The sequence below is a fragment of the Pavona decussata genome, unplaced genomic scaffold (assembly GCF_977016875.1).
Source record: "Pavona decussata unplaced genomic scaffold, jaPavDecu1.1 SCAFFOLD_34, whole genome shotgun sequence".
In the NCBI taxonomy this organism is placed as follows: domain Eukaryota; kingdom Metazoa; phylum Cnidaria; class Anthozoa; order Scleractinia; family Agariciidae; genus Pavona; species Pavona decussata.
In genome coordinates this window covers 150,835-163,932 of record NW_028145457.1, presented here as the reverse complement: position 1 = coordinate 163,932, position 13,098 = coordinate 150,835, and the positions used below count along the sequence as shown (strand labels likewise).

Sequence of the window (13,098 nt, the reverse complement as noted above, 5' to 3'; positions counted from 1 at the left end):
TTTTTCAATCGGCTTTATATAGAATTGGTTGGGTCAATTTGGAAATTACACCAGTAATTGGCTTTGGATTGAACTATTATTTTCGTAAAATTTGATTTTGCTCGAGATCTTTTGCACTATTAGCTTTCCTGCAATTTTTGTGAATTTGCACACTTTTTGAAAAAATTTCAGGAACAGCTGAATAGATTGTTTGGAGACGCTCAACACGCATGTTTGATGTAATTAGTTTAATACGTTTTTTTTTAAATGATTTAATGGCACAATCCGAAAATATACGCAATTATTCTAAATTGCTATGTTACTACATACAACATACAACAACGCGATTTTTGCAATTTATCAGTGATTCATTGTACCAAGTAACACTATACACAAATTTTTCCAGTTCTATGATGAAAATTTGAAATAAAATTGCTTATAATACCACGCATGTGTGGTAAACGTCCTGACACAATCCATCAAGCCATCCTGAGAGTTTTGGAAAATTGCACAAGTTACCAGAGAAGTACCGGTATGATACCAACACTCTTAGCTAAAAAGCCCGTTGTCAAGAGCACAAGAAACAATATTATCTAACCTTTTATATCCTCAAAAAATGACTTTAGGAACAGTTTGAATGTGGAAAAATTTCATCAAAGCAGTAATTAATTTTCGAACCATTTATTATTACTTACAAATATTGAGGTAAAAAATGTTTGCGTTTGAAATCAAACAGAAATATTTCATACCAGTACATTTTATTTTCCGTACATACCATATCGAGAATTGCTAAAGTGTTGCTTTTATTCATTTGTTGTGAAGCGCTTTTTATCAGCATAATGTAAATAGCGCGATAGAAGTTGTAATTTTATGGCGATTATTCACATTTGAGTATTGGCTTTTCTACATAGAAGCTCTCGGAGTGTCTCACACAATTGCTTTGATAGCATCTGGAGCACAATACATCAAACAACAGAAACAATGCCGTTAGCCCTAAATACAATACAAACTGCGGCACGAATGAAATAAGCACCTCGCGAACAGCTGCCTCAGAGCTGTGAAATGTCGCCTTCATAAAAAAAATTATTTATTACAAAAAAATATTTTGGTAAATTTTAATAAGAAACCAATGGGTGGTGTATACATCACTTTGATCCAGTGAAGAGAATACTCTGAATACTGGTTAAAAGGCGACTGCAAAGTGAAAAGTCTCTCAAAGACTGTATCGAAACATGTTAATCCTATCTGGAATGGGGAGTGGGAGAGAGAATTTGTCTGTACAGAGCTTGAATGTTTAGAACGTTTTTCAATATGGAAACAAAATTGATTTATTTATTGCAAATTTAATGACTTTTCAGAATAAAAAGTACCGAGATTAAAACATGACGTTTCGGCGATGACATGTCACCATCAATCAATTAATTAATCAACAAGGAAAATATAGAAAAATAGCCATAAGGACGATTTGTAAATGAGTTCTAAAGACCCCATATAAAACAAATCACATTAAAAAAATACATATACAATATGTAAGAAATACTAAGACTAACTAAAAACAAATATAATAAAAAAATCTACATTTACATTTTCATTAAAAAGTTTACAACTTTAGATTTAAAAATGTCCAAAATAGATGCGTAGCAAGTTTCACAAGGCAAGGTATTCCAGTTGTCCACATCCTATGGAAAAAACTGTTTTAATGCACGTTTGACCTAGCATATCTCTTTTTAATGATCTAGTGTCCGAGTGTCGAAGTCATAGCGGTCCTCCTGACAATAGAAATCCATAAATTGAGAGAAATCCGCCAAACATTGTGACTTTATCTGAATTTCGTCTGGGATTAATTGGGTATGAGACGTCATTGCTCACGAAATTCGATGTTAAACAGGAACCACAGTTTGACAGGGATGTTTTTCAATATTTTGAGTTTAACCGTTAATTGAAATGTTTGATGATTTCGGTTTGATAACACTTAAGTCAATTTTTGTAGCTTGCTGACGTTTTCGTAAAAGCAACAAATCCTGCTTGGTGCCTGGGAAAAAATTGTTATCCATTCTCCCAAAACAAACAAGAAAAGAAATAAAAGACGAGATCTTGTGGAACAATCACCTTATTACAATTGGCGGAAAATGTCTCTTATAAAGAATGGTATAACGCTGGTGTAAGGAACTTGTCAGATATATTAAACGGAGAAGGAAATTCATGTCTTTTTTCTGAGTTTACTAGGAAGTACATGATTAAAACAAATTTCCTGCGCTATTTAGGCTTGTGTAATGCGATTCCAGCAAGTTGGAGGAAAACCTTTATCTGTGGTATCGACAATTGTGAGATGAACTCGTTCCCTTCCCCAAATGATCTAGGACATTGGACATGTCAGTATGTGCGTTCTTTCTACATTTCGAAAATCTTTCAAAAGCCTACATCAGAAGCACGCCTTATAAGGGCTGGCTTCACTGATCAGATCTCGGCGTTATATAGCCTCTCTTTTAAAGTCACTAAAAATATAAAGCTGTCAATGTTTCAGTTCAAAATAAACCACAACATCATTTATACACGTGACAAACTCTTCAGGGCTAAAATTGTCGAAAATGATAAGTGCCAAGCTTGTGGCATTAAGCAGACCCTAGTGCATTTATTTGTAGAATGTCAGTACGTTAACACGTTTTGGAACTCTTTTGCCTCTTGGTGGAATTCTTGCAATGCGCCCAGGGTAACTCTAACGAATACAGATAAAATTTTTGCACATCACCCTGAAAAACGTTCTTTTTGGCTCTTAATTTTTGCTTGATAGTGGCACGTTTCTATATCTACACTGCTTCCAAACAAAATGAACCTCTCTGCTTCCTAGCGTTTAAAATTCTACTAAAAAGTAGACTATCCACAGAGCCGTCTTACGTCCAAGATTCCGTGAGACTTTAGTTTTCCTTTTTCTATATTGTGGTGGTTGATCATCATTAATAATTTCTTGTAATGCATAGTTTTTGTCAGGCGGTATCATCAAACCTTATCATTGTATTAATGAGTCTAATTAGGCAACCGGAACATTGCAAGTATTGTAAGTATCGTAAAGGGAGCAGGGTTGGCGCAGTGTTTGAGCACTCGCCTTCCACCTATGTGGCCCGGGTTCGATTCCCGGACTCGGTGTCATAAGTGGGCTGAGTTTGTTGGTTCTCTACTCTGCTCCGAGAGGTTTTTTTCCGGGTACTCCGGTTTTTCCCTCTCCTCAAAAACCAAGATTTGATTTGATTTGATTTGTAATTAGCTTTCTTGGATTGTAAAGCGCCTTTGATCATTTAGATGTTAAAGGGCGCTATATAAGTATTAAAATTTAATTTTTTTTTAAAATTTAAATTTCGTTTTGTAGAGCCAGCAGTATACGTATGATAAGTACTGTATGTCTTTAAAGCATACCGGGATTATCATGAGTTAGTACAAATAGTATATCTTGTTAATGTCAGCATCGTAATTGATATAAGTAGTCTACGTAGTGTTTATCATTGTAAATGTAGGTGTTGTGAAAGACTAAAAAAAAAAAAAAAACAACAACAACAAATCCAAGATGGCGGATCCACTTGGCTGGCTCTTAGCGCCCAGTTGTTCAAGGTCCGATTAAGCTAATCCAGGGTTAACATCAGTGTACTCTGATTAGAGTTTAATAACTAATCAAGAAAGGTTCTTCAAAGATATTTTAGTCCTTTAGTTTTGACTTAGACTTCTCTTTACCTATAGCTTAAACACATTTTTAACGAGCGAGATGAAAACCTCGGTTAACTTATCCTCCAAATTTCATCGTCATAACTTAAAAACTTTCAGAGTTACAGTGGTCTCCTATCCGTCTCTAGATCCAGAAAATAAAAAAAAAGCCTTCTCTGAATAGGGTTAAGTACCACGTAACCTCTAACTGAAAGTACACAGCGTAAATAAAGAACTTGGAAAATTAGCTACCCGTTATTGCAAATGGAAACTGAGCTACTAATTATTAGTACACCGTTTTTACGCTTTCTGATGTCATCTTGGTTGGGGGCAAACACGGCTGAAATCACAGCATATGTATGAAATTTTGGCCGAATTTGAACCTATTTAACTCTCGGATTTTGACTTTAAAGGTATTTGTCCTAAAAGCATTTTCATGAAAAATACGGAACAGATCCTGAGTATAACAGCGTTAAACGTATTCTAAAACGACATAAAATTTTTGTAATCAAAATATTCAAATTTACGTGAAATTACAAGCGACATTAAAAGACTTTGAATGACGGTTAATGAACGTCGTAGCGTCCATAATCGTCTGCGATGAATGATGTAACATGTAACTAACTATACAAATGTCATTTTAACTGCCGAAAATTCCGTCAATTTTCAAAGTAGGCCAAAATCCCATGTATTTACTGTTATTTTTTAGTCGTGATCACCCCCAACCGAGATGCCGCCCCAAACCGTGAAAAGGTCTAGTGAACAAAAACATTGGAAAATAGTGCCATATTTTGCAAAGACAAAACAAGCATAATGTTGCCATGTACATCATCAAGTCTTCTCTGATTTTAAACCCCCTGTCTACCATTACTTCATCATAGGGTTAATAAAACATATCGGAAGATACGCAGTCTTAAAATACTCGCTTCTTCAAAGAAAATGGTGATAGCTACAAAGTGATGGAGACAATCATAATAGAAAAGGGCACACTAACTAAAAAAAAAAAGTTTTTGTTTGTTTTTTTGTCCTCTGGGGCCGGGGTAGGGGACAGACAAGTATAGAAGCTATGAAAGTCAAAGTGAGACTTGGAGGATAGATAGTACGTCCAAATATGGTTCCTTTGAGGTCAATAACGAGAGGTGATGACATCATAATAACGCCTTGGATCCGCCATCTTGGATTTCTGGGTTTCCCCAAAACATCAGGAAAGTGCCGAAATTGAACGAAAAGTAATCAAAACCAATAAAGGAACACTAATACAGGCTCAAAAGTTATGGCAAGAAAAGTGATTTTTCTTCATTTCAAAAAGGGATTTTCCATTTTCTAAAAAACTGCCTGTCAAAGATTGGTTGCCAATGGTGACATCAAAGTTAATGAGCCCTAACCGACCACATCAAAATTTTCCCAGATAAGTTTTAAAGTTTCAAGGCGTTTGCTCAAATATTAAAAAAGTTATTCAGGTTCAAAGCCACCGCAGGCAAAATCCTCTAAAAATGATAAAAAGAGCGAAAATTATGGTTTTATTGATTTCATTCTTCGCATCATAAATTTAAAGCAATTAAACGTAATGGAGATGAAATTCCATAAACGACAACAATTGACAAAACATTTATACCTGCAAACAAAACATTAACAAGTAAGCTACTAGAAATTGCTCCCGAAAAAAAAAGTTTCTTTTCATTATGTAGCTGATGAAATAAAGATAACAAAATAATACGCCATATACATGTATATTAGAAAAGTAGTCAAGTGATTCCTTTTAAGATTACAAGAAAACAAGATATAAGATTGTTAATGAATGTCAAGAAAATAAGTAAACCCTTGGCAAACCTTGCTGGAAAATAAACTACTACATTACAATCTCAGGCCCCAAACATGTCAAACTTCTTGCTAACTCTAATGAAGCTCAGTTTCCCTTCCCTTCACCCTGTCAGAAAATTAGACATTTGCTAATTTAAATGTTTGATATCTCAAACAGTCTTGTTACTCCAGATAGTTCAACTTATTGGGATTGTGTTGCAATGTAAACAAGGTATCAACGTGATTTTAAACCAAGCTTTTACGAATAAATACCAGCTTGAAAAATAAAAGAAAATTTGAGACATCAAGTTAGATGGTGGAGGAATTTTTGTAAAGAAAAACCATGGTTTTAAAGTAAGTGAAGCAGTTTCATAAAACACCTTCTGGCCCTCAGTTACACCACTTCTTGGTTGGAAGGGAATTTTGAGGTTTCAATAAGTCTGTCTCTGCGACTGGGTATTCATGGCAGCTGCTTTATGCCCCAAAACAACAAACTATCTGCCCCAGTGGGTCCCCGAAGATGCACCCAGCCAAGTTACTAACGATATGATAGATATAAACCTGTGGTCTGGGAGCACACTAAGTGACTTGAGATAGTTATTAATTTGTGAATTGATGGTAATAAGTTCATGAAAACAAAGCTCCACGCAGGAACCCCACCATTAATGTACAGTTTGCAAATCCAATTCACTGTTTTAAATAATGATTTGAAACACCAATGTACTTTTGGTAGCTCAAGGATGGACGCTTATTGGAGAGGGGCCACTTTAGGCAATGCAATTGTGAAAAACAACTTCCGTGAATAATAACGGAAATTGTAATACAACTGTAACGGTTGGGATTCATGTAGTCAGAATGGTCTATTCTTGGTCAATACCTACAATTGACGGTTTGCATGTGACGTCATGGCGGCCATGTTGGTGGACAGGAACAATGAGATTTTTCTCCTCTGGGACTTAACTTCCATTTTTATGCAAACTATATGAACAAATTTTCTTTTGTTTTGTATAGCAACATGGCAGCAATGCAAACCACCTATACTGTAAAATAATCAATATCTTCAAACTCAGTTTTGTCAATAACAAAACTTTCAGGTACTGGATCGTTTCACGCTAGAATGACCAACATAGCAATAGCCAGAAGTTTGAAGAAGAGATTTGTAGGAATTGTGCTCTAACGTGGAAATAACAGTGGAGATACTAATAGATGTGTATATATCCCTCCCTTAGGTGTACATGGGTGTTCCAACCACTCCTCCCACCCACAAATGAATATCTCAATGACAAGTGCATGTCTTTCTCATGCAACCAGTCCTTCCCACAAGGCCTACAATATCATCACCCCCCTAGCCTCCTCTCCCCTATGTTGGTATTACCCAGGCTACCACTCCTTGCACGTAAACAACTTGAATTCTTCCCCAAAGGACACAGTCCTCTCTCCTAAGTATACAGAATTGTAAAATTCTGACTTCCTTCTTTTGAGCCCAACTGCCTCACGTAAAACCAGCAACAACCAATTATTACTTACAATAAAAAATTGTCAAAATAGAAATGTTTGAGACATTGTAGAAGACAGAGTTAATGAAAAAGAAAACAAAACTACAAAATCTAGCAGAGTGATTTTAAATCATTTATGGTAATTTAATCAGGTTGTACTTTACAACTAAGAAAGAAAAAGGGACAGGGAAAAACAAAATAAAAAATGTTAGAAAGAAATACATTGTGGCCTTATAAACTACTCAGAGGTCACACCAGGTGGTAATGGTGATGATGATGATGATGATGATGATGATGATGACAAAAATACACAAAATAATATTGCTCAAACCATTTCAAAAGGACTGGATCATTTCCATGCACACAACTTTTCCCTTATACAGGTGCCTACCCTCTACTACCCCTTCCCCTGCACACACACCCCTCGCTTGTCTCTCCTCCTACCAGTTACACAGATACAGTATTTTCTTACCTCTACAACATGAATAATATGAACAGGGTAAATCAGTAGCAGCCCTGTGACTGCTTCCCCATGGACTTGTGTTTGTAAGTCCTTGAAAAGTCTTTCATAGTGAGCTAAACCAATGAAAAAAATTGGAGAAAAGGAAATAAACACAGAAGCCAACTAAATAGTCAACACATAACCTGCAACACAAGGTGTGAAAATCTGTTTTATCTATTAAGAATGTCTTAACATTTGCACTTTGGTTGCTTTCAACTGGTTGGATTTTTACCAAAATACATGAAAGCTGTCTGTGAAGTGCTGACATTGCGTGATGGATGGGAATTAATGCAAAAAATCTCATCCTTTGGAAAATTCTAAATATGTGCATCAATATATGCCATGCGAGTGAAACTACATCCAAACACCTGAAGGAGATGTCTCAGGTGGAGTAGGTTAGTGCCAGTAAAAAGAAAAACAAAAGGGAATGGGAGGACATGTGAAATAACAAATGTGGAAAACCCAGCAAAGTTCAGAGCCTCATGCAAGCAAATCACCAGCACAGATAAAATGCAAATTCTTTCAAAAGAACCATGCCTGAAAAAGGTAACTCTGCCCAGCATGGCAGCAAAAGTGTAAATTATGACTGTGGTGGAATGAACCATGCTTCGATAGCCTATAGCAGTCTGAAGACCAGCAGCAAAGTGGTTGAAATGTCACTATCCACATCTAAGTGACTCAATCATGAGACAAATCACCAAGTTGGCTGTCCTTTCAAACCCTCATGACTAACACTTTTCATGACATTAACCTGGTTGATTTGTTGAGCAATGCTCATGTACAAGCTGGCACAATACGCCTACCACCTCATCTTTCTTATAAGGTGTGTGAGGGACCATGCCAGAGACCTCCGGGTCAATCCCTTCGCCAGTCCTAACAAAAGGTACTTACTGCATGAGTACAACAACCAAGGTGAGGATTAAAATGCACCAATTGCCAACAACCATGGTGCCAGTCAACACCTTCACCTGATGAAGACCATCAGTATACTGGTCAAAACATCCCAATCCACACCTAAGTGACTCAAACGTGAGAACAATTAACTTAGCTATCATTTCAAACCTGAGATGCGGTATAGTGAGCAAGTTTGAAGATGCGTTCTCAGGAGAAGGACAGTTAGAAGAAAAGCTCCACCTTAAGATTGATGAGTCAGTCTGTACCACAAGTGGTACATGTACTTCCGGTGAGGAAAGTCCCCTTTGCACTGAAGGAAGTCTTAAAACAAGAACTAGAGTGGTTGGTATTAAGAAAGGCATTTCACAACCCGTGGATGTACATGTGCCAACTGATAGGGTTTCCTTAATGGTGGTTGTGAAGAAGAGTAATGGGAAGGTAAGGCTATGAATCGACCACAATCCCCTGAACTAAGCACCCAAGCATTAAATGAAACGACTATCACCCTACCAGTGATGGATGACCTGTTACCCCAACTGACAAAATAATGCTAAAGTTTACAGTATAGAAAACAGAGTAGCCTTCTGACCTTACATTCAGTAGCCATAGGAATGATATCATTAGAACAGGATGCCATTCAAGTTTTCACCTGCCCCCCTTTAGTTTCCGAGAAGACTAGAACATGACTATTAAGTCCAGATGAAGTACAGCCAATATTCATCTTTGACGTAGGAGACTTACAGAGCAACAACTTTAACCAGACCACTTCGGAGAAAGTTATAACCAATCACCTTGCGGATTTTTGAAAACAAAGAATCCTGATGTTGTTGGTTAATGAACCAATAAGATTCAAGTACTTAAACAATACATCTGTGACAAAGCTTGAAACAACCGTGAACTTGTGGGCCCTTCAGGAAACTGTCTCATTTTCTGGTTGGTCAGTAAGAGTCTTTACTTTTCACTAGAATGAATGTTTTTATTTACAGACTTTTCAGGGTTGTCAAAATAAGCCGGCAACCGGCGCATTTCACCAGCTATTCCGAATACTGCACTGGCTACTCTGACTGTTACGTTTGTTCTAGGCATGGTATTGTGGAAATAAAACTGTCCAGTTAATAATTCATAGGAAGCCAAATCGGAACAGAGGCAATAAAACAGTTATTTTGCCTAAAAGGTACAAGATTGGCCGAGCTTGCAAAAGCGTCAGTCACTGCTCGAGGTTTCAAAAAAATTATGGCGAGCGGAGGCGACGGAGCGAAACAAAATAGGACTTTGCTTGATTTCATTTCCATTAAAAAGAAAAAGATGAGGGAAAATGAAGAGAATGAGCAAGGGGTGTGCAAAATCTGCGACCCAGCGAGCCATCGTGCGAGCTATGCGAGTCACGTGAGTCATGCGAGCCACATTACAAATTTTATTTTGATTTGTTTTATTTACATTTGTATGAGAACATATTGGACGAATTTTTTACTCGGGACGTAAGGCAGCACCGAGTTAAGTTTTTGCTCACGTTATCAAATTCATTTGTATTTTTGGGGGTCGCAATGGCCCGAGAGATAAGACTTCGGGCCATGAGTTAAGTTCTCGGTCTCCTTTTTTGTACTCTGGCGGCACGAGTTAAGTTTTCGGTCGCGTTATCAAATTCTTCGCGTTCTTTTACTCAGGCCGTGAGGAACCGAGTTAAGTAATCGGGGGAGCTGAGGGGAGGGCCCCGAACTCCCTCACTTTTTTTCATTTCCTTAGCTTCCCCTCCCTTTCCCCGATTTATTCTGCGAGTCACTATTCTTTCGAATCAAAACATTTGGCGTCAGTTGTGAAGTGTTCGTGAATGGTTTCCCTTAGCGCAGAGAGGGTTCTGGAGTCGTTAGAACCAAAAAGGTGATGGCAATGATAGCATGTCGAGTAGTGGAGAAAGTAAAAACGTAAGGATTAAAGCCCGTGGAAATAGCATAAGAGAAGAGGAGGTAGCTTGAACATGGTGCATTTGGTTTTGTCTGATTGGCAAATTAGTAGTGAGGGTGATAGTTGCGCATACACTTACATACACTTTCCCTTTAAAAATACCCAACTGACAGTTTTCAGTGCATTGTAGGCATTTTAGGCGGAAGTAAAATTGGTACCTACAGTTGTATTTGATTGTTTTTAACTTGGCTTCTGATTGCCTGATTCAAAAAACGTCCTTAGTGATGGTTTGCATTGTCCTACTGTAAGAATTAAATATTGCGATCTTAGCCATCTTGTTCCGATGCTCTTGTTCTTGTTCTCATGTGAATGTAAATATAAAATAAAAATTCTTAACATCTGTACTGTGGCTCGCGTGACTAGCATGGCTCACAGGGCTCACAGGACTCGCATGGCTCATAAGCAAGGCGACGGGCAACAAGGTAAGCATTTGATAAAAACTCGTCTTTTGCACGTTTCGCATTGTCATGGATCAAATACTCAATACCCCGATACGGCAAAAAGAAAAGTTGTTCTGGTTTACTGGTTATCTTGTGAGTATTGGCACTAACATTAAGACGAACATTTTCAAGAAAATCCTTGATGTAATCGACATCAACCTAAAAGATGTCAAGAAATCCACGAGTTCAAGACTTCTGTCAGAGTTGTGAACGAAAAAAAGTAATTTTATGACGTTATAGGACAAAAACAAGCTTCGCACCAAGACGAGGCTGTGCCTTGTGCACGTCTAAGAAAATGTGTCCTACATGGGAGGGAAAGACGCTGTCGCGTCCTACATGTATATAATGTTTTCAGCATCATCAGGTTTTCGGAGCTCCCTCAGCGGGTGGACCGATGAGGGTGGGACTCTGCAGAGACTCTGCGCCCAGTAACTTTACCCCAATGAGGGGGGTAGGGGGGAGCAGAGACGGGGGAGCATTTTGCTCAAATTATTTTTCAGTTTTTTTATTGTTATATTAACATGTTAAAAGGGGCGTTTTAACTTGTATCTACTTCAAATGGATGTATCTGGCACTGTGAATTCCACTTAAATGTTAAGAAAGCTATGTTCTTGTCCCCCTTTAAGGCGGGGGTACACCCGAATTTGAGTGAAATTTGAAAGAGGTTTTAAGAATGGATAGAAGAAAGAAAAAGATTTTTGGAACACTAACAGACAGTTGATACCCACACAAGAGCACCCCGGGTTTCTAGTAGACTAACTTGGTATCCATCTATTAATTATTACCTACAAATTCTAATTTTAAAACTTCACTAAATCTTCAATATTTTTTATTTCTCTTAATTTTACTACTCTTTTGAGAAAAACTATCTCCTCCCAAATATACCTAAAAACCACCCAAAAATTTACAAAACACCCCAAAACATTGATTTGTGTAATGAGCATAGGGTTCTTGTATTGCTTGAAACGCGAACGAGATATTTCCGTTGAACCGATTTTAAGCGGCGTGAAAATGGCTTTCAGGTAGACCCCCACCTTAATGTTACTTTCATGATACTTTTTTTCTTACCTTCGAATTAACCTTTCTTTTGTGTCACTTTAGAAACACTTTTTTTTATTACGACAGTGTGAAAATTTTGTAAACCCTGATTAAATTTACTCTCTATTTACATTTACGTTTTTTGTGCTGACCCGTCTCTTAAGCAATCAAAAAGAAATACCAAGGCTAAAACTAACATTGAAACGAAGAAGGATAATTTTAGAATAAGTTGAGCTTTATTTGCAAGATGAAACTTGCAGCCAAATGCGTGTTTATACTACACAAAAACGAAAATTGTAAATTTTCTCCGCCAGACATGACGGCGCCTCTGTTAATTAGTAAGATGTTCATTTCATTTTTGTGGGCTCTTGACTTTTTTTTTCAGCGGGTTTTACATAATGATAATGAAGTGGATGATCATGAATCAGATGAATCTGATTATTACAGTCATTTTGAAGACGATTAGAGCAATCTAATCTGTAATGAAATAAGTCTAATCTGAAGCATCATGGTTTCTTCAATATTTTGTTTGTTACAATAATTATGTATGTTTCAAACAGTGAATTCAAAGAGTACACACTGACAGAAACCATCGAATATACTGTTTAAAGAAAAGTTGTGTTGAAGACAAAATACAGTGTAAGAGAGTAGTAGTCTCCTTCTTGTGTGCTGTAGTTTCTCAGGATTGTTAATCACATGGCAAGTTGATGTAAAGAAAATAAAGATGATGGCAGGCATGGTGAATTAAAGCTGTCCGTGCCAGTTATACATGACTTCAGGTATCAAATAAAGATGGATTCCCGGCAGAACTATAAGATCAACCTAACACTGGGAAAACCATGTATAAATTTACACAACGTTTGCTGAAAATATGCCAAGATTGCATTTCAGAGTTTCATTTTTGGCAAACATTTCCTGGGGGAGGCCCCACAGGACCCCCCCCCCCCCCCATAGAAGGGGACCAACATCCCTCTATACCCTCCCTGAACGATGTGTATGCCTTGCTGCAGCCGCCTACTTTATGGACAGAGCCTGTTACTCAGAAACATACTGACAACCCTGGACTTTTACAGACATCTGAGGTGCACACACAAAGAGCAATACATGACAGTGAGGTTGAAATGATGCTGCCCCCCAGAGTTGTATCCAGCCCTACAAGCCAACAGTTAGTTGATGAAAAGTTATTGGTGCAACCTACCACCTAAAGTACCACTGGAAATAAAGATCTATAGACATAGCACCAGGGCAAAAGAAAGACAAGCCATGAGTGGAACATCCACTGCAATCTGTACAA

The 13,098-nt window shown here is 37.5% G+C and overlaps 1 protein-coding gene across 1 annotated transcript in view; it reads right to left on the bottom strand.

The window, feature by feature from the left end:
* Positions 1-13,098, bottom strand: part of LOC146484278 (testis-expressed protein 47-like) — a 32,197-nt gene that overhangs the window by 16,890 nt on the left and 2,209 nt on the right. The window contains exon 3 of the mRNA XM_085104877.1: positions 7,441-7,544. Coding sequence (XP_084961003.1) covers positions 7,441-7,544 — 104 coding nt within the window. The remainder of the gene's footprint in view (positions 1-7,440; positions 7,545-13,098) is intronic.